At 36.6% G+C, this 22,062-nt stretch overlaps 1 protein-coding gene across 8 annotated transcripts in view; it reads left to right on the top strand.

The window, feature by feature from the left end:
• Positions 1–22,062, top strand: part of jar (Myosin heavy chain 95F jaguar) — a 141,642-nt gene that overhangs the window by 4,875 nt on the left and 114,705 nt on the right. For 2 of the 8 annotated variants that reach the window (XM_067760984.1, XM_067760978.1), the window contains exon 1: positions 4,654–4,749. The exons of 4 other annotated variants lie outside the window; for them this stretch is intronic. In XM_067760984.1, the coding sequence (XP_067617085.1) occupies positions 4,686–4,749 (64 nt within the window). In that variant the 5' untranslated portion in view covers positions 4,654–4,685. Of the gene's footprint in view, positions 1–4,641; positions 4,750–22,062 lie in introns of those variants that run through there. 2 more of the 8 variants (XM_067760981.1, XM_067760982.1) reach the window with 2 other exon arrangements.

Raw genomic sequence — 22,062 nt, 5'->3', positions numbered from 1 at the left:
CTGCCAAAATACTGCTCTCAAAATCGCCACGGGCTGTCTTCTTATGTCCCCAGAACACCATCTGCATAATGAGGCGAGAATACTCCCCATCAAGGAGAGAAATGAGATGCTGAACAAACAGTTCCTGTTGAATACCCAAAAACCTGGGCATCCCAACAGACATCTGATTGATGAACCAGCACCGCCTAGGGGCTTAAGGAGTCATCTCCGTAAGCATTTTGAGGAAATACGGCACCTGAAAACCCAGCCGTATGAAGTGAAAAAACACAAGCAGGTCCTTGGTGAACTCCATAAACAGGCGTCGGACCTTTATGCCGGGAATTGCCCGGTGAATCCAGTGCTTAACGAAAATTATCCAAAACTTGCGGAAGAGGAACGCATACTCCCCAGGGAAACGCGTGTCACTCTTGCTCAACTTCGTTCTGGATACTGTAACAGGTTAAACTCTTACCTATCCAGAATCAACCCCGACATACAAAATGTATGCCCCGCTTGCAATGTGTCCCCACATGACACCAACCATCTCTTCAATTGTAATGTGGAACCAACGCCTCTAACACCCCTTTCCTTATGGTCCACCCCTGTTGAAACGGCAAGTTTCCTTGGACTCCCGTTAGAGGATATTGATGACAATTTGTGATCGGTCGCGGCTATTAGGTGGGGCGAGCATTGCTACAACAACAACAACAACAACGGATTTTTTCCATTTTTTTTGTAACAATATAAAAAAATGTGTACTTTGCGAGGAAGGATCTCGAAAACTTTTCATTTTTTTGCAGATTTGTTTTTTTCTCTCTAAGCTCTGTTTTATTACAAAGAAAAATAAGCTTTCATTCAACAAAATCGATGAACTAATACAAACGTTATAAGCATTCATGTAAATATTCCCATTTAATACTTAAGTACCCTACCGGTATGCACAGTTTATAGCAAATTTTATTACCTTTTAAAAGCTTCAAACCGTTTTAGAATTGCTCAATTCGTTCTTGAGATATACATATATGCTTAAGTGGACCCAATTTCTTTTTTTTTTTTTTTTTTGAAAAAACCGTTATTCGTAAATATCTCAAAAACGTTACCATAGAATTAAAAATAACTTTGATTTTCGAAATTTTACATAGGAATTTCATAATGTCGTCTATGGTGCAGAAAAAAAATTGGAATTTGTGATCCAGTGTATTTTCAAAATGTCACAAAAAATTATTTATATAGGCCTTCGCGAATTTCAGTCCCTACATCGCGTTAATGTGTTACTATTTGGCAGCAGTAATACATTCACGCCAGGAAATCTCCATTATTTTGGGAATTGTGGCACGCTCTGACTTATACTATACATAATTCTACATAAAGATAAAAAATATGTAAAATTAAGTCAACCTATAGTTCTTTTGGCAGCTCTTAGTAGTTGATGGAACCTATCTTCCTCCGGTCCGAAATTCGGTTAATTAATGCAGCAGAAATTCTTTGAAAGTCGAGGGCTCGTACTTTATGAACATTGTGGAGAGTTGCTTAAATGTGGATAAACTTTTAGTATTTTTCAGCTAAGATTAATAAAAATAGTCGTGAATTAGCCTAATTGACACATTTATAATGTTTCAAAACCTGTATAAGAGCTTTCAATACACATTTTTCATTTTTGTAAAAATATGTAATGTTATATAACACCAAAAATCCATATAGAAACTTAAAACTTTTTAGAAAATTCAGGAAAATTCCGCGAATTTTCATGCAAATTTTCAGCTATTCGGTAAGAACTTTTAGAATTTATCTCTAAGAAAAATTCTAAAAGTTCTTACCGAAAAGCTGAAAATTTGCATGAAAATTAGCGGAATTTTCCAATTGATTTTATATAATAATACATATTTTTATAAAAATATTAAAAATAATGAAGGTTGAAGCAAAACTTAGTAAAAACTGGAAAAATCTGAGTGATGATGACTTTTGTAGATGGTTGTAGATATGTATGTGTGTTTGTATGAAGAATTTTAAGGCCACTTTATCTTACTTAAAAAGTTGACTTAAATCGTCCCCCTCCCAAATCGTGCTGGATCCGCCCTGCTGCACACACGCACAACCTAGTTGTACTTGGTGAATTGACGCGATGGTCGATGCATTTGAGTCAATGCATGCAGCACACAGGCATAACAAATAACATCAACAATTATTATAAATTATGCTTTCTATTTTGAAGTTTAGTTTGTGTTTTCGGGGGAGGAAATGATGGCTTCAAAGTAAAACGAAGTCTCACTTGGGTGTACCTACATACATCCCTAATAATTTGTATCAACTAAATTTGAGAATAGGTTTTATTACATATATATTTTATTCTGCGGAGCGTGTCACTTATCAGCAACAACAAACAATTTCAGCAAGGCTAAACAAAACTCCAATTTTGGTAAATCGAGTTCGGGAGTTATTCTTCACTGTTGCTGGATTGAATTCGGTTTTAAAAACAGACCTACAAAGCGTGGGCGTCAACCACCGTAGATATCATTTGTATTTATGTACGTGTTCTTCCGCTTACAAATTGTTGTTGTGGCCCATCTGCTGCGTGTTGCTTTTAACGAGGGGGTCTCTTCTGTTCCAAATTTTTAAATTGATGCGCTTTAAAAAAAAAGATTTTTGTTGACTAAAATTAGGAAAACCCTGCCGGCCGGTATGCAAAATGACCGCAAACGGTGACTGCCCGGCTTCGAGACGCGCAAACTAAACTTGTGAATCATGTGCACTTCAGCATTCTGACCGGCTTCAACTTCGCCCCAAGGTGCCTAAAAGAAAATACTTTGCACCTTCTTTCACCCCAAATGCTAGACTCACCAATCATATTCCCTAAGAGGTTTGTTGGGGAGTATTTTGCCAGGATCTCGGTGTGAGTCTGATGCCTAATCACTGCAGTGTTTGTCTGTGGAAGTTGCCGCTGAAGTTGGAGGATGGGATGCTATACCCGGCTTTAACTACTTGTAAGGTCATTAAATAATTACGCAAATAGTCAAGTGGCTATCAAAACGCTGGGCTCTTCCGTATAGTCGAGGGCTGTCGGGAGTTCGTGGTCGCCAGAGCCTCGGCTGTTAATGAAACAGGAATCGCCACGGGTAGGTGGTTTGCGCTGGTAACCCCTAGAGATGGTTGCGCTACACAACCCCGTGAATCAATTTGGTATTTTAGTCGCCTCTTACGACAGGCTTACCTACCGCGGGTATATTCTAAGCCCCCTAAACCGCTGGGGTAGGATTATTGACCACATACGGAGTGGCATCGACTTACTTACTTTTGCTCTATGAACAGCATATAGGACGAAAAATCATCCGTTCACACTTTTCTCTGGCTTCCAGAGTTTGCGAAGCACGAGGCGTGAATATATCGGTTTGTTTTTGTTTGAAATTATTAGTATCACACCAATTTTGCAAGTTTCCAAGTCTCCTTACCAAACTCTTCTTTTATGGTATGAAACCCTTCAGTCATAAAGGGTTCAAATCGCATGTGCTGGTTAGCTGCCGCCTAACTAACTTATATTCAGCTTGCTCGCTTCCATTAATCTACATGTCCAGCTGCCGGCATTGTTTCGGGTTATTAAAGCTTTCCACATACGCTAGCACCAGTAAAAATCTTGTTCCTTTAAAATTACAGTTATGTTCTCTGTGGTATATCCGCTTTGAATGTTTATCTCTGCGGCCGCCGTGGTTTGGTGATAGCGTGCCCGGCCTACAACACCGAAAATCGTGCGATCGATTCCCGGGCAAAGCAACATAATTTTTAGTTTTATTTTTTTTTCAATTAGAAAACCCCCGTTTTTCTAAACGCAGTCGCCCCTCGGCAGTGATTTGGCAAACACTCCGAGTGTATTTCCTCCATGAAAAGCTTCTCAGTGAAAACACATCTGCGTTGCCGTTGCCGTTCTGAGTCGGCGTTAAACATGTAGGCCCCGTCCCGCCACTTTCTAGGAAAAATTAAAAGGAGCACAACGCAAATTGGAAGAGAGACGCTATCGCGTCTTGTATTTATTTATTTCCTCATAGCAAACTTTCGAAAACCGCCCCAATGATATGTAACCTAAACGAATCTCCTTTTTTATGCCAGAGTCCATTACTTACTAGCGAGCACAAAATCTTTGTTTCTACGTTTCTCACGTGTTATTTGTATTTGGTTTTATATCATAAAATATTCGAAAATATCGCATTTTTATCTTAAACTTCACTTCTTTTCATTCAACCTCCTGCCCCCGTTAAATCATCAAATTCGCTGCTATAATTTCCTATTAGTTCCCCTATCTCACATTTGCTATTGAAAATACATAAATTTCAAAACCAAACAATTTATAAATCCTTATACCACCCGATTACTAGGGTGGTTTTCTCACAATCCATATTGTTTGTGTACTCTAAATTTTCCACCCGCAACAATCATCGGTGGTGTCTTTTCAACTCTATTAACACAAAATCTGCCGCATGTTAGTGGGGGGTAGTCGGTTGCCTAGACAATATAAACAAAAGTCTCTCATTTGTATATCGTAAATCCATTTACTTGAGCATAAGAATACTATTTTTATATCTTTTTGTAAGCCCTCAAGCATTTTACAGTGGGAATGGTTATGTTATTGCTTTGTGTTTTGCTTTCTATTAGTTGAATTTTGCTGCTTCTAGTGTTAGTAGTAACCGCTTTAGTTGGTTTGTAATTTCTATTTAAAAATGTCCCCGGTTCTACATGACGAAAAGGAATCAAGGAATAGTTTGGGTACGAGTAAGTTACTTTGTAAGTTTTTCGTGATTACAAAATATTCGATTATTGTACATATCATTGTGAGTCATTGGATGGTTTTGTTAACCAAGTTTTAAAATTTATTGCTAAATCGTATTATTTAATACAGTCTAAAGTTACAAACCTTACAGACTAAGTGACATTCAACGATTAACCAAGACATACAGAAGAAATAAAAATCTAATTTAGAAATTGTCGACTAAATATAAAAATATAAAATGTATCCTATAAAGTGTTTCTATCGGAACCCGCCTATGGAAGCAGAGGCGGCCCCCACTCCGTTGGAAGGACCAGGTGGAAAACGATTTAAACTCCCTTGGTGTGACCAATTGGCGCTGGTTGGCGGAACGAAGGAGCGACTGGCGCGCCTTGTTGGCGGTTAAGCGCCAATTAAGTTAGTATCCTATAAAGGTTACTTATCATGTTGCAAATTCCAATTTACTAATAATCCGAAACGTTTCTACAGATTTGTTAATTCCAAAACGAAAACTTCTGGTTTCCCATCTACTTTTATTTATGGGTGCAAAAACGCAAATTATGATCACGAAATCGCAGATTTATTTGCTGTATTCTTTAAATCAACCTATTCATCCCAATGTGTCCAGTCTAATCTATATCCATATTGCTTGGAAAGTTCTAATAATGTTTTAAACCCATTTATTGATAAAAATACTGTTCTTAATAATTTTCTTGCATTGAAACCGATATCTTCACCGGGTCCAGATGGTGTTCCTAGTTGTGTACTTAAGTACTGTGCTGTCAGCTTATCAGAGCCTATCTTTAAATTATTTAAACTGTCTCTGGAATCCGCATCATTCCCATCTATTTGGAAACAATCGTTTATTATACCTTTGCATAAAAAAGGTAGTAGGTCTAATATTGAGAACTACAGAGGCATAGCTAAGCTCTCAGCTATCCCTAAAACTATTGAGCATATAATTACATACCAGCTTCAATACCTGTGTAGCTCTTTAATATCACCTTGTCAACATGGTTTTGTGCATCGGAGATCAACTACTACCAACTTGCTTGAATTTACGTCTTTTGTTATGAATGGTTTTTTAGATTGCAAACAAACAGATGTAATTTACACCGACTTTAGTAAAGCATTTGACTCTGTTAATCACGAGCTCTTAGTTCACAAACTTGATCTTCTGGATCTCAAGTTATCTTGAGAATAGGACTCAGCGAGTCTTCTTCAACAACAATCTTTCAAAGTCGTTTGATGTAACTTCTGGCGTGCCCCAGGGTAGCCATTTGGGTCCATTACTCTTTACCCTGTTCATTAACGACTTACCAAAGGTTATATTACATTCTAGAGTTTTTATGTATGCAGATGATGTAAAACTCTGTTACGCATATCTGCCTTCGAACTTGTTCTGTTTTAATCAGCTTCAGGCCGATCTTGACGCACTTCAAAGCTGGTGTACTGCAAATTTACTTTTCTTGAATTGCTCTAAATGTAAGCAAATGACTTTTCGCCGTGTGAAGCTGGTCCTATCATCTTATATACTTAACGGCAACCCTTTGGGGCGGATATCTATTGCAACTGATCTAGGAGTAATTTTTGATCACATATTTCAACCATTATAAACAAAGCAACTGATGTATTAGGTTTTATCAAACGTTGGGCTAAAGAGTTTGATGACCCTTATTTCACAAAGATACTTTATACCTCGCTGGTACGTCCTATTCTCGAGTACTGTTCATGTGTTTGGTCTCCAATCTATCAAATCCATGTTGATCGGATTGAGTCGGTCCAGAAACGGTTTTTAATTTTTGCATTACGAGGTCTCAACTGGGAATCAAGTACTCATCTTCCACCATACAGGAATAGGCTTCTTCTAATTAATTTGCCATCTCTAGAGAATCGTAGAGTATTACTTGGCGTTATGTTCATTCACAAGCTCATCATTGGCGTGATTGACTCCCCTGACCTGATCAGTCAACTAAATTTTGCGGTTCCTGCTAGGGCGTCCAGACATTTTGTGCCCTTTCATTTACCTCTATGCCGGCAAAATTTTACTAGAAACAGTCCCCTGCGTCATTGGTGCTCGCGGTACAATGATTTGTATAACTGCATTGGCTTTGAATGTTCGTTTGCCGCTTTACATACTGCTATACGCTTATGTTTAGCCTGATATTCTAATTTTATTTTTTCTTATACAATGCGATGTCAAATAATTATAACATACTAATTTTCTTTGTACCTTTTTTAATTTTTTTTAATTTTAAGAATGGCTCTGTGTTTACATATATATCTGTCTATTACAAAAATTAGTCGACCGCTTTGTGTTTGCGTCGACTTTAAATAAATAAATAAAATTAAATAAAGACCTTTTAAAATCAGAGGTACTGGAGAATACATATATCAACATCAAAACCTTTATAATAAAAATTGTTAAATTCAATTAACGTTCTATTAAGTGGTTTATTTAGAACGAAATTACTTCTACGACAAGCAATAGCAAAAATATTGCCGTGACCTAAAAATCGACCTGAAACATTCAATTTTATGAGTTGTAGCAAAGGAGGCAATCAATCCTCACACACAGTAAACCATGCAAAAACAACAGACCAGTAACTAACCTTCCAAAATCAATTAATTTACAGCGATAAATATGTGTGTATGTAACGGTGTAGGCAGTTCTGTTAGAACATATAGTGGGCTCCAAGCTAAGACCGCATATTCCGATTTCAACCTAAAAAAAGCATTATAAATTTTTTTTGAATAGGAGTCTTTAAACTCGCGACTATTCCTCTTAATAAAGGCAAGTGAGGACTATGCATTGGGAATAATATATTGAACGAATTTAGCGCAATTCCACTTATTTGCAACCTTCTACTAACGTTCGAATCACTAAACTGTTGAATAAATAACTCCACTATTCAATAATGCAAATGGCCTTTATTAGACTACTTTCAAAATAACACTTCTATTGCTCGCCAGATAGCGTCTTAAATCAAATTGATTGTCGTGCCTCTACTGTTGCTGCCTTTTATACTCTGTGATTTCTCGTTCGCATACTTCTAGGCGCTTCCATTTCTAGAATTTACTAGTTAGTTATCTACTATAAAATTATAAATACACATGCACGTGTATAGCTTCTCATATGCGCGTGTATGTGTTAGCGATACTTGCACAAACCATTGCCTACTTTTGGGAGCGTCTCAGATATATGCATGTGTTTGTGCGTTTTCTCTCCGCTTGTATGGATGGACATATGGGTAGACATAATGATTCATTTGTTGATGTGCATACAAGTCACTGCTTAGCATGGGCTTAGAGATGATAATATCCCTTAGTGTTGCTAATATTCGTCACAATATGCATATAGTAATGATGAGAAGATTGGGTCGGACAGCGCATTTTGTGGTAGGTTATAAAACAGCACTTATCGATGCTAAGAGCCAACTTGTATAGTCTGGAAAACTTCTTACCTCCTTGAAAATTTTCAAATCATACCCATAGAAAAGATGACCAGAGAGTAAGAAACAAGAGCCAGCCTCGTTCGTGAAAATTAGGAATAGCAAAGGACCTAGTATGTTACCTTTGTGAACCCCCGAAGATGCCATGTAGGAATATGATCTAACATCATTTACATACACGAAACTAACGCTTTTGTCGGGATATATGGATTTTACACAGAAACTTAATCTAATGAAATAATTAATTTTTCCTTTTCACACATGGCCACTTGCTTTATTAACGAACATCCGTCACAAGCCCAAAAAAATATTAAAATCGTAAAAAATAGTTAAAATAAAAGTTAGCTTCATTTAAGGCAATATCTATTAAAATAGATTGTCATGTCCAATTGTTCTTCTCGCAATTTCTTGACATTATCCCGCCAAAGAACAAAACGATATGGTCTGAAAGTTCTGCTTATGACAGCGCTTTTGTGCTAATTAAAACAATAAAAAAATTTCTCTAAAATGTTTCATTACAAATCGGTTTTCGATTTTGGGATAGAACCATTAGCTTGTTCAACGAATCGAAAAGAAGTTCCATTCGATATGTTAGCACTTTTATTGTATCAGGGGGTCGAATCCAATAAATCTTCCATCGATTCCAACTACAGATAATAAACACATCTTTTGATATAAATTTAGAAAGCTTAGTGTCAATATCTGAAAAAAGTCTTATGATTCGAGCCCTAATAGCAGGAGGTATTTAAAGTGTCACGTCATATTTCCAAGTGGCAGAATTCCCAGGAAAAAAGGTGACATATTAATACACAAGAACTAAGATAATTCCAACTTTCTTGATTAGATTTATGCCCTTTGGAAACATGGAGTGCCACCTTGAAAACCTTCACCTGAAAATTTTATTTTTGTTGGTTACACTAAGGTTGCTGTAAGGACTCGTATTATATCTACTCTATTTTCGTTCCAACAAACAATTGTGTTCCTTACTTCTATTTCCATACTTTACTACTTGTAATTCAAATACTCATTACGCTATTAAATAAAATAAAACAAGATAACAACACAATGAACAAAATTAATTAGTGATGGTTCATTCAATAATCAGCAAAGCAAATTGATGTTGTTGTTGTTGTTGTAGCAGTGAAAGTAAATTGATCAAACTAACTTGTACCATCATTTCAATTGAAAATGTTATTCAATACTTCCTTCGCACCATTCCATACACTTTGGCTTTATTTTTTACCATAACAACCATTGATCACATTGCATGCGGTTTTGTTGTTTAAGGATGGCGTTGTTGTTGTACAAAAGCCAAAGTAGTCAAATAAATATCTAATGTGTAGTGCTCTTTTCTATCAGATACGGTTTCTGGTCAAGTAAAAGTGTGGTAAAACCACACAAAAAAATAAAATAAATACAAGACGCGATATACATCCGAGCTTCTCTTCCGGTTTGCGTAGTACTACTTTCCAAATTTTCCTGAGAACTAGCGGGGACCTCTATGTTCTATGCCCACTCCGAACGGGATCTGCAAGGCAGATGCATTTTCTCTGAGAAGCGAAAATAAATTCAGAATGTTAGCCAAACCAATACCGATGGGTGCAGAACAATATATATGTACATGAAACCAATGCATACCTAGAGCTAAGGATAGTCACTTCGAGAGCACTCCCAGGAACTTTTAGTACCCATAAAAGCGAAACTTTTTCGTCCGCTTTTTCCATGGATCCAAGCCAAATTCATGTTCATCTTTTCTTCGGTCAGCGATTGGCCTGCTTATTCGATTATTTGCTCCCCGATCCTGTTATTATTTGGCACCAATAAAGAACAACCTTTTCACGACCGGTCGACCCTCCACCATTCACCTTCCATCTCAACCACCCACCGACTCGTCTTTGACGATTTACCGTCGTCTTTTTACATTTATTGCTAACCTTGGCACCGATTAAACACTCATAGCTCTACCAATCACCGACCGACTTTTCGATATCTGCCATTTAACCCACCAATCAATGTTTCATCATTCACCACTCACCATCGGTCGTTCCGGCCAACCAAAGGCTCTGATAAACCAATAATTTTTGGTGTTTGTCACCTGATTCACCGTTAGCCCATTTTACCAGTTGAATTTGTCATCAGCCATTCTACCGATTCGCAGTTCTTTTATTCAACCGACAGCTTTGATACTGTTACCCGCCACTTTTTCTCGAACCAGTATTATCTACCGCTCATGTGGATAGTTCCAACTCTCCGTTACTGTGTGTATGTCTGACTCGAATAACAACAACAAAAAATTTACGTTTTGATACATACTCAAGTTGGCACAATCACAGAAGCGAATTTGTGTTGAGGGTTTTTTCGAAGGCTGAGGTAGCAGACAGTCAATCCATGGCAAGTAGGGGTCCCAGAAACCCCCACTGAATAAAAGTACAGTATTCATTCAGGGATTAAGGGGGATGCCAGCATAATTAGGAGCTTCCCCAACCCCATTGACAACCTCATCCAACCATTTCCGAGATGATTGCGATAGTACTTTAACGGTGCTATTTCCCGACTAAGGGAGGCCCATCCGCATCGATGAAACTCTCAAAAATCTTCGGCTAGTCTCTTTATCGCTACAAAGGGAAGAGTAATACAGTATTTATGTGATCGAATGCATTAGTGGGCACACGGCTTGAGGTGTTAGGAGGGCAGTAGCTTTCCGTGCCAAGAGAATGTGTGGTTTTTTTCGAAAAGTCATCCGCAGGAGCGCCTCCCTGCTCGGGAGTCATGTATTAGAGCGCTTAAGTGTCTCAGGTATTTTTACGCAGAAGAATTAGCAACCATTTAAAGTTTGAAGGGTTAAGTGCCAAATAAGTAAGTGAGTAATAACAAGTAGGTAATTGAAGACCATCCAATAAGGAGTAATTGAGTTGTTTAACCACAATCTCATTATATGCTGCCGTATTTTAAATCACATAAATTTTTACTAACTATTCAGTTTCTATTATATAACCTCAAAAGCCTTTCCAACTCACAATTCTGTCTGTGAATACAGCAAACAAATGTTGCTAATTGCGTTTCTTTGGCTTTTCATACGAGTTGAGGACACAGCCGTACTTAGCTTGATCAAGGCTTCGAAACCTGCCATAGGTATTTAGTGGTGCAGTCACAATCTCAAATTGTCCGTTACCATTATCTCACGTGCAATCACTTACATATGTATTTATGCTTCTACTATATCAAATGTTTCTACCAGATCAAATACAAAATACATGCTGCTGATCATCTACAAATTTTGTCTTTTGTGCCAAGAATCAGTTTTATGTGAGTAAAGAAGCTCTGAAACTGCCAACAAATACCGCAAATACTTGTTTCAATATCAAGTTCAACCAGTTCGGACGTCACCATCGACACATTCACATCCAAGTCGTTAACGGTGCATTAGCGGTCAAGTAAAAAAAAACAACAAGCCATTCACACACCACACACGCCCATAGGTTTCGTGACTTTTTCCTGTGTTTTTAACATTTAATTGTAATATTTTTCTTTTACTCTGATTTACGTTTCTGCAGCAACTTTTAAAATGCAATGCACACCAAAACTAAATATTTCGTTCAGTACAACAAGTTCAACCCGTTTTGCACTGACCATCGGCTAGTCGTCAGCCAAAACAACCAATGCTTGCCCACCCGCCCAGCATTCGTTTAAGTTGCTCATGTTTGCTGAACAGAACTTTGACCGCCTTGAATTTTCTTGGTCGTTTTGTGGTAAAACATTTTGCTTTTCTTGGAGGTTTGGCTGTTCGTAAGTGTTTGGAAATGCTAAGTAAACTCAAATTGCTAATACTTTCTTATGTAGGTAGTAATTATTTTCTTTAGTGAAATATGCCCTTTAGGAAATACCACGTGAGTTCATTATAAGGAGCCGCAACTGATATTTTTGAAATGAACCATGGCAGGTTTAATAAGATAATTTTGGAGAAGCGGGCAGTGGCACGCGTCTTACAAGAAAAATTTAATTTTGCGGTATCTGCAAATATTTGTGTGGGCTATTTAATATAGAGATCTATTAGGTGTGGGATAAAAAGTGGAAAGAGAGGGAATGAAAAAGAGAGAAACGGAATAGAAATAGAATTAGGAATTGGTAAAACAATAGAAATATGAGTAAGAGAGCGCATAGGTTGGAAGAAGGAAATAGGTATAGAAAAAGAATGAGTAAGGCAAGACGCAGAAGCCGAGAAAGTAGTGGAAGAGCACATGAAGAAGAGTGAAGAAGAAAACGCTGATGAGGAGGAATGTGGATTCAATAAAACTGGAAAAGCAATGGGAATAGGAATACGCAACCCTTTCAAGGGGTTGCCAGCGCAGTTTATAGCTACTCCAACCCAGCCCGTTAAAGCTTATTTATTAAGTAGTTGTTCGAGGTCTGACGACCTAGTTTTTCGCGAAAGGGGGAGGGTTGTATGACCTAAAAGGCTCAACGGATACTTTTCAATTCGTTCTCGTGATGGTCGGGCTATTACCTTAATGGCGCTGTTTTGCGAAACGTACTGGAGCAATATCCAGAAAGGACTATCAACATCGAAAAAACTCACCAAAACCTTCGATGTGTCTCCTTAACTCTACAAAAAGAATACAAAGATGAGGAAGAAAGGATGATGATAACCAAAATTGGGAAGAAAAGGAAGGGGTGGGGAACAGAAAGAGATGGAGAAAGAGGAAAAAGGAGAGAGGGACAAAGCGTGAGGAAATTTCCGGCATTCGTTATCATATTCGATTTAATCGCTGCCGTGGTGTGGTGGTAGTATGCTCGGCTACAACACCGAAGATCCTGAGCTCGTTCCCCGGACAAAAATTTAGAAACAATTTTTATTAATTAGGTGAAAGATTTTCTAAGCGGGACGTCCCTCGGCAGTAATTTGGCAAACACACCGAGAGTATTTCTGCCCTGAAAATCTTCACAGTGAAAACTCATCTTGCAAATGCTGTTCGGAGTCAGCGTAAAATATGTAGGTGCCGTCCCTCCAATTTGTAGGGAAAATATAAAGGAGCAGACGCGTTTTGGAAGAGAAGCCCAGCCTAAAATCTTTTAGGAGGTTAGGGCGCCTTGTTTTTTTATTTTATTTTATTTTTGCCATTTCCGTGTCCTTATTCGTTCGGGTATTGCAGGCGTGTTAAGAGTGGCTGTCTTAACAAATCGTCATTAAAAAAATTTACGGTTTTTTTTGTTTTACTCTTGTCTTTGCTAAGTATTTTTTATTGGGCACAAAAAAATATACTGTTCAGAACTTCGCCTCGATTGTCAGCTAACAGAAGAGGTGATATTCTCAAATACCTGGAACGGCTTAACCACCTGTTGTGTAGTTCTGGATTCTGGGGTGAAGCAGCGACCAATGACCCTACAATGAAACTCCATACAAGGTTTATTTATAACAAAAAGAGTTTGGGATGGCCTGGAAGGTTTAATGTGGTCATGTTAATCGTTCCCGAAATGGTCGGGTTAGTACCTTAATGGTGCTTTGTTACGGGAACGTACCGGATAACATTGATTAGCCGAACTTAGCCGATTATTTTTGCCAATCTAGCCGATTCGCAAACAAGTTCTGGCAACACTGGTGTTAGCTAAGCTCTGTTAAATAATTTTGTTTCTTATGTGTAAAGTCTTTGCTGGTTTGAAACGTGTTTTTAAATATAGTATGTCGAATGCATAAAAAGTTGTTAGCTCATTACGTTTTCTGTGACATCACTACTAATAGCGATTTCTATTCTACTATCAGCAACGGTTAATGTTGATACCGGCATATTTGCAAAATGCTACTGTTATGCAGTTAATTTTTCTTTTACATACATATTTACAACAGTTATTATAACAGCAAAATACAATAACCACCTAATTATTGACGTTAGGAGCACGTTTTGTTGGTGTAGTAATTTAAACTTAAAGTCGGTAGTCGACGAATTTAGTTTGATTGCAGTTTACAAAATTAAGTGACTTAAAATCTGGTTTTCGCGGATGCATTGATGAAGCTTTTAGCTAGCAGATTATAGGCGAAGATATTTAAATGAATATTTCTCCAACCTTTGAGCAATTTTTTAGTTGTCATGTTGGATATCATATTACACGGTGGTCCTGGATCAACTTTAACCGTGACGAGCTTACACCTCCGATTTTATCTTTGAACATAATTGGGGAATGCTTCCCAAAACTATTCCGATAACTGATAAAAACGAAGTGTGAGCACGTTTTTTTTTATATTCATGTTTCCCCCAAAGTGCATCCGCTGGTTACTCGATACACCAAATCTCTCCAGCAAAAGTTTTTAATTGATTTAAGCATATTCCAAACACTAATAACCCATCACTGTAACTGTATGGGACTAACACCAAACTAAATGTTTTCTAACGATTTCCTTTTTGTTAGCCTTTTGCCTTTGTGCGTTTCTCCTAAAGGTTATGGAGAAAATTTTGGATCAGGTCATTAGGTGACCTCCCTTAAACAAACGCCCTCTGTGTAGGAATCAACTTGCCTATTAGCCAGAAAAAGCCACGGAAATGGCTATTCATAGCCTCACCTAAAAAATTGAATTGGAATAGTAAAATGTATAGCCCTCTGTGTTTTTATTGACATGTCAGGGGCTTTCGATAACGCGACCCATCAAGCTATCGAACAAGCTTTGACTGGCAATGATATAAGCCCAATAATCATTCGTTAGGTACTTTCCATGCTAAGGAGAAGAAAAATCAAGCTTGAGCTGGGAGGGACGACTGAGTCAATTGTAGCCACTAGGGCATGCCCTTAATAGGGTGTACTCTCCTCTCTTGTGGACTCTAGTCATAGATGGCCTCCTTAATTTACTGAAATCCAATGGATTTGACACACAAGGGTATGCAGATCACATAATATACACTGTTCGATTGCATATTACACGGAGAAGAAAACTATAATGCCAAAACCACCCCAGGGTGGCAACAAACTCCCTTGTTCAATGAGCTCTGTGAAGTTGGCACCTACTTGGGCGAGTAATTAAAAAAACCATATCTCATTCGTTTGTCCACTGTTTGTCCAGGAAAATGTTTCGTTTGTCCACCTTTTGTTAAAAAGTTATTTCAAAAAAAAAAAATCGTGTGTGAAGTTGGCACCTCCATTTGCGAGTATTTAAAAAAAACAATTGCCATTCGTTTGTCCATGTTTGTCCAAGAAAAATTTTCGTTTATCCACCTTTTGTTAAAAAGTTATTTCAAAAAACAAAAATTGTGTGTGAAGTTGGCACCTCCATTTGCGAATTTTTTTATTTTTTTTTTTTTAATAACTTTTTAACATAAGGTGGACAAACGAAAATTTTTCCTGGACAAACATGGACAAATGATGGGCAAACGACTTACATATGATTTAGCACAATAAAGCGAAAAAAAAATTTGGAGTTTTTCGAAAAAAAAATTTTTTGTTATAACTTTTTAACAAAAGGTGGACACACGAAAATTTTTGCTGGACAAACGTGGACAAACGAATGGCATTCGGTTTTTTTAAATACTCGCAAATGGAGGTGCCAACTTCACAGAACTTGTTCAATGGCAGCAAAATACCTTGGATTTACACAGGACACAACCTCCACGTGGGGTTACGCAGGACAAAACCTCCTCGTACAGTTTCAAGTTTGTAGCAAGTCTTATGACAATTGATCGCTAGATTCCACCTTCCGTACGATTTTCTAAGTACCTCGACGCGTGAGCCTTCTAGGGCATTTTTTTGTAATAGGTATTTTACCACGTTTGGCCTCAGAAAAACTTTTAAAATTTCAAGCAGCTAGTTTTAGGACGTTTGATTTTTTTGTTATCTCCATCTAGCGGAATTGTTTCTTCTTTTGTTGCATTGTCAAGTGGAGCTAATATAAAAGAAGCAGAAAGCTTTGAAACCTTTTTCGGAGCGTACAAAAATATGCTGTTTTAGTGAAATCGAGCCTGAAATACTAACACCAACACCTTTATAAATATATCATTTGTAAACAAATGTGCTTTGGTAAAGTTACTTCAATTTCCATTTAACTTTTTTCGAATCTTAACTTTTATAACAAAAACAATGTGAATAACGTTTTTGTCAACAAACAACGTGTGAGTGTACGTGATTTCATAGACGTGATTTTAAAGTGAGCAATGTAAAAAAGGAAAAGTTCACTGCACTGTGAAATAAACAAAAAACAGTAAGCCATTCTGGCAAAAATGAAAATATAACACAAAAAACTATCTATGCAAAGTAATAGCAATGTAAAATTGTATGCTTTTGGGGCACAACAACGGTAATAGAGTACGATTTTAGTTAATGTTGCACGATCTTCCACGTTACACAGCTACTTTGCAGTGTCCAGTGAACTTTCGAAAAAGCAAGGTTGTCGATTCGAAAGTAGAACGATATTTTTAAAAGTTAAATACATACATAATTTGTTGACAGATTATACACTTTATGATTAATTAGTTATTTTTAGGAGCTCGAATATTTTTTTTTTTCAAAATTGTGTAAATCTTATGATTTCTGTTGTTCTTATTGTTGTCAAAGCATAAACACTTAGGAATTGTGCAGACGTGATATGGTTCATATGAGGTACCGATTCTTTTGCATCTTCTTCCTCTTCCCCGAAACTTTCAAGGGTTTCGGCGATGCTAAAAGCTCTTTTCCGGATATTGATCCGGTGCGCTCCGAAAAATAACACAACTAGCCCAATCGTTTAGGGAACGACACAAAACCTCTGTCTCGTTAATTCGATGTAGTTATAAGTTAAAATTCACCATATAAAATCATTTCATTAGGCTAGCACCCAGAAGCTACGAATAGATATTAAAGCCCATGGGTTAAACTCTTTTTTTGTAAATAAAAACAAAAATTTCCTTTGCGATTATTATAACGATCAATTGCTTCGTTATGCTCATGCTGCGATATATCTTATTTTCTTTCTTTGTGTCTTCATTTAATATGTCAGTTTCGGTTGGATTTGTTCCGCAAGAGGGTTTGGATTGCATTGCAACGAGCTCGTAGTGGAATAAGTACATGCCAATTGAGTTATTTAGCCAAAGGTGTGTTGCCTTTTGCTATTTCGGCATAAAACGTGAGATACAATTTCTGTGTTTTTTTGTTGGTTACTGCTGACCTGTCTAAAATGCAAGCCAGAGGTGGTCTAATGCAAAGTTAACTTTTCAAAATTTTTTTCTATTTTGTTGAAAAATCAGCCATTCGTGTTTGCTTAAAGGGTATATTTGTCTTAAAATTTGTTTAGATGTGGAAATGTGTGTATGCTACAACTACCGATAGCTTAATATTCTGACCTTTTAGTCAATTATTTTAGTTGGAAGGGGGGAAAAGCCGCAACTTAAATCATTCAATAACAAGCCAATAGTTGTAGTAAGTAGGGGTTGAAAGTGAAAATAAAATTGATGACTCATTGTTGCTCTGTTTTTCGTACGTTTTTACTAAAGGTTAAAGTTTTAGAGACTCTTTTTTTGTGTACCTTTTATTAGAACAATCGTTTCTTTTGCACGTTAATGATTACTCAACGAGATATTGCACTACGGTATAGCTGCGAAGATATTATAGCGGACTGGGAAAAGCAATCAACCTACCGGTCAGCGCGATTTAATAGCGTTCACCGTTCTCGCAGTCTGAAGTTTTAAACGCCACCTCATATGGCTATTTATATCACTACCGTGACTTACTAACGTGGTTTTAACAAAACGTACGGATGAAATAAGGCAGCTCAGTCAAAATCAAATATTAAAAACAGCATTTGACACCTCCGCTGAATTTCAAATTTATTTTATTTAAAACAGGCTTTGCATGGTCTGCAAAATTGAAAATATTTACAAACCATAAATTATAAGTCCTTGAAGATAAAAAACTGTTCCAGGGAATCAACAATCCTGGAGTAGTCTGCAAATAGTTGAGATGTAATTCTTAAAATAATCTAAAATGCTCTGAAATTACCCCAAAATAACCTTTGAAACATTCCCCAAATGGTCTCGAAACGATCCTAAAACAATTTCGAAACTATCCTCAAATAGTTCTGAAATGAATACAAAATTATCCCAAAAACAATCCTGCAGACCATCCTTAAAACATTTCCAAAATGCTCCAAAGTAGTCTCGATATAATCCTAAGGTGATTCCCAAACATAATTCGGAAACGATTTAAAGTGGTTTCATAATAATCCCGAAAACATTTCCGAGAGTGTTCCGAAAAAGTCTCGTAGTTATGCTTCGAAATGACTTTGAAAATAATTCCGAAAAAGCCCCGAAAACAATCCCAAATTTTCCTGTAATATCTCAGAATTAGGCCAAAAATGGTCCGGGGAATGCCGAAATCATCCAGAAATGGTCCAGATATATTCACGAAGAGATCTGAGGATACATAGTAGCCTACGAAATAGTCTCGAAGTAATTACGAAAATAATTTCGGATCCCGAAATGATCCCGAAAACGACACTTCCTTTTCAATGTCGGCGCCAGAAACTGCGGCTGAGATATGTGAAGGAGCAAACATTCAAAAAGGCTGTCTCAAATCGAAGACTCCCCAGTTCGCTTCCCACCGAAGGTAAATTTGAAGAAGAAATTGGGTCTCCGCGTGGGAGATATCGATGAGGCAGCCAAAAAAAAGGTACTTAGGAAGAAAAATGGAATGTCTAATCGCTCCCATATTTCACATACCCCGATAAAATATTGACTTTAGTAATGTGACTTTAAAATTTTGAGCCCAATCAATTTAGAAAAGAGAAATGTATGAAAAATGAAAATTTTCTTAGACTACGAGATTTGGGTTTTCTTGAAGTTTCGACTACAGTCTCAAAACTATCAAAAGAGCGACTTTTTGTTATTTTTGTACTCTTTAATTTAATTAGGCTTAAATAATATAAATTTAATAATTTCTTGCTCAATTAATCGATTAAAAGCAATGTGATTCATCAATTTTTTCCAACTGTGATTAATCAAAATGACGATATTTTAGTTAAAAAACTGATAAGTCATGAAAACGTATTTTTTTAAATAATAGAAAATAAAAATTAATCAATTTGAGTAAATTTAAGATATGATTAATCACAATTTTTAGTAATACATTTTTTTTTTTCAATTAATCGCAAGTCCCAGTTTCTAAACCAAAGTCCAGTCGTTGATGGTTTTAGAAGTGATTTTTTTTTAGTATTTTCGACTCCATTGCTTTTCACAAATGGGTAAAATAAACAAAATTTCGGTACAGTACTTTTTTACGTCACTCGTCACAAAAAACATTTGCATAGCAAGCACTTGTGATTATAATGGCTTTAACAAGCAGTTGTAAATTTTTAGTTTTTACTATAATCAGCTTAACGGAAAAAAAATAAAAAAAATTTTATTGTTTGAACATAAAAAAAATCGTTTCCGCATGCATATATTTAATATGCCTGCTGTTTTTGAATGTTTCTACTAAATATACTGTAAACTTTAAAATGCATATCAGATTGTTCAACATTAACAACCAAATAAAATTGTAAGCTGCATGCAGAAATTTAATTAAAAATTGTATTTAATGCAAGCATGGCTGTAATAGTTCCGAGCGAGTGATCTCCATATGGGTCGTCAATTAAATTGTTTGTTAGTCTAACTTTTAAGTTAAGTCAGCATGCGCTACAATGGCTTGTTATGTAGCTACATAAATATGTTCACGCTTTTGTCACAAAGGGATTATTCCACTTGTTGTAGGAATACATAATGAACAGTTGCGGGAAAACGGGCAACAAATTGAATAATTAACCATAAAATTGAAAGCAGAGAATGCTGTAAATGTTTCGAAATAAGTAATCATTGCATATATTGCGGACACATATATAATAATAATAATAATAAAAACTTCGTGCAATATACCTCCGAGGAGATTAAGAGAGAGCTATTCCCAATTTGTGAAGGGCTACTCTTTAATTTTTCCTACAAATGGGCGGGATATGTTAGCGCCCACGTCGAGTGGAACCCGTTAAAAAAACTATTTTGAGAAGAAATTTGATTTTACTTTTATGTGGACTTGAAGCTAGGGCCTTCAGTATAGTAGGTAAAAACAATATCTTAATGTCAAAATGCTGGCAAAAGAAAATGTATCTATCTCACAACTAGCGTAGCGCTAGACCATTTAACAATTGTATTAGTTCTGCCCAAGCGATTACAAGCTAATTGGTACCAAGGATTCGGCTAAGAAGAGAAGGCAACATAAAGCCGATAATTAGAGCCGTGTCTGACACCGTGGGTTTGAGTCTTGCACTGACAGGTACTCACGTTAAGCACCTATCGTAATTGTCCACTTTCACAGAGCAATGTTGTTGGCGGTGGCAATTTTCGCCCAGTGCATTACATGGCAACTTAATGAGTCCCTTCAGACAGAACCTTAGTTTGGCTAGTACGCAAGACAACTACTTTCAAGTGGGTGCTGGACCTAGAACTAGACATTTCGTATTCCGCGCTGTACCTTTGCATGTTAAAGCTTTGAGCGACGATTCCCACTGCCAATTATAGTGCTGTTTAGAAATGGGCGGCTAAGCTAGAGCTAGTATTGCCGTCAAATAGTCTAGATATATGCTAGATGAGAATATTTAAGAATCGTTTCGGCTTTTTTTTTTGTGTTTTTGATCAATTCGAGACTATCTACCTTTGGAATATTATGGGGCTAACTTTCTGAATCATTTCCGAACTATTTCGGGATCATTTCAGAGCAATTTCACAACCCCTTTTCTACCCAAAAGGCTTAGGTATACAAAAAAAATTGCATCAAATACGGTTAAGTAATTTTCGAGAAAAAACGCGGCTACACAAAAAAAAAAACATAAAATATTAAACTTATCCTGAATTATCCTAAAATAACCCCGTAACAATGCACAAATAATCCCGACATTATTCGGACCACAATTTCCATATAATTCTTAAGTGGTCTCCAAAGACCCAAAATGTTTTAGCCTCGACAAGAGAAGATTGTGATAAATATTGTTAACTTACCTTCCTGAGGAAGACGCAAATATGCGTCGAAACGCGTAGAAGATAAAATAAACGACTGTTTTATTTCAATAAATCGGCCGAAAAGCTCCAAAATTTAATAATTAGAACTTTTCGACCTGGCACAATATAAAATAATTGATCTTGAAAACACTACCGAAATTATGTTGAAACAGTCCTGTCTGTTACACGAAAACAGTCTCGTAATATATCTGGAAAAGTGCCGAATTAATCCCAAAAATAATATCGGAAGTGATTCTGAATTGATTACGAAATGTTTCCGATCAGGTGGCAATCCTAATTACATAATTTTTAAATACAATGTAAACTGTCTTACGCGAGAAAATACATAGTTTTTTATTACTTTATACGAAAAAATTATACTGCGTTTATGACGTGTACGTGCAACGAAAGAAATGAATCTAGTTCTTAAATTAACAGATATTCGGTAAAATATTCTGTAAAACATTTAGATTCTCAATCGATCCGACTGATTTTCTGTTAAAATAATGGATTTCGTCAGTTATTTCCACAGCAAATAACTGTCAATATATTATGCAAGTACATCAGCTAATTTAAGAGAAACCCAGCGCTCATTACTTTGTTCTTTTGACTATCGTCCCACAAAAATCTCGGTCATATCAGCAGCCAATGTTATTCTAATGTTGATGGAAATCTGATGATTTAACAGTTTTCGTTGGTATTCTTTGGGTGACATTAATAATTTTTGGTTAACAGAGCAGAGCTACGCAGCCACCGCGGTGTGATGGTAGGGTGCTACGCCTACAACACCCGAAATTCTGGGTTCAAGGCTTGGAAAACCAACATCAAAATCTTTAGAAAATTTTTTTCAACTAAAAAAAATTTCCAAGAAAAAATTTTATTTATATGTACTTTTTAAACA

Source organism: Eurosta solidaginis, chromosome 1 (genome assembly GCF_040869045.1).
Source record: "Eurosta solidaginis isolate ZX-2024a chromosome 1, ASM4086904v1, whole genome shotgun sequence".
Lineage (NCBI taxonomy): Eukaryota > Metazoa > Arthropoda > Insecta > Diptera > Tephritidae > Eurosta > Eurosta solidaginis.
This window is presented reverse-complemented; position numbering and strand designations above follow the sequence as displayed.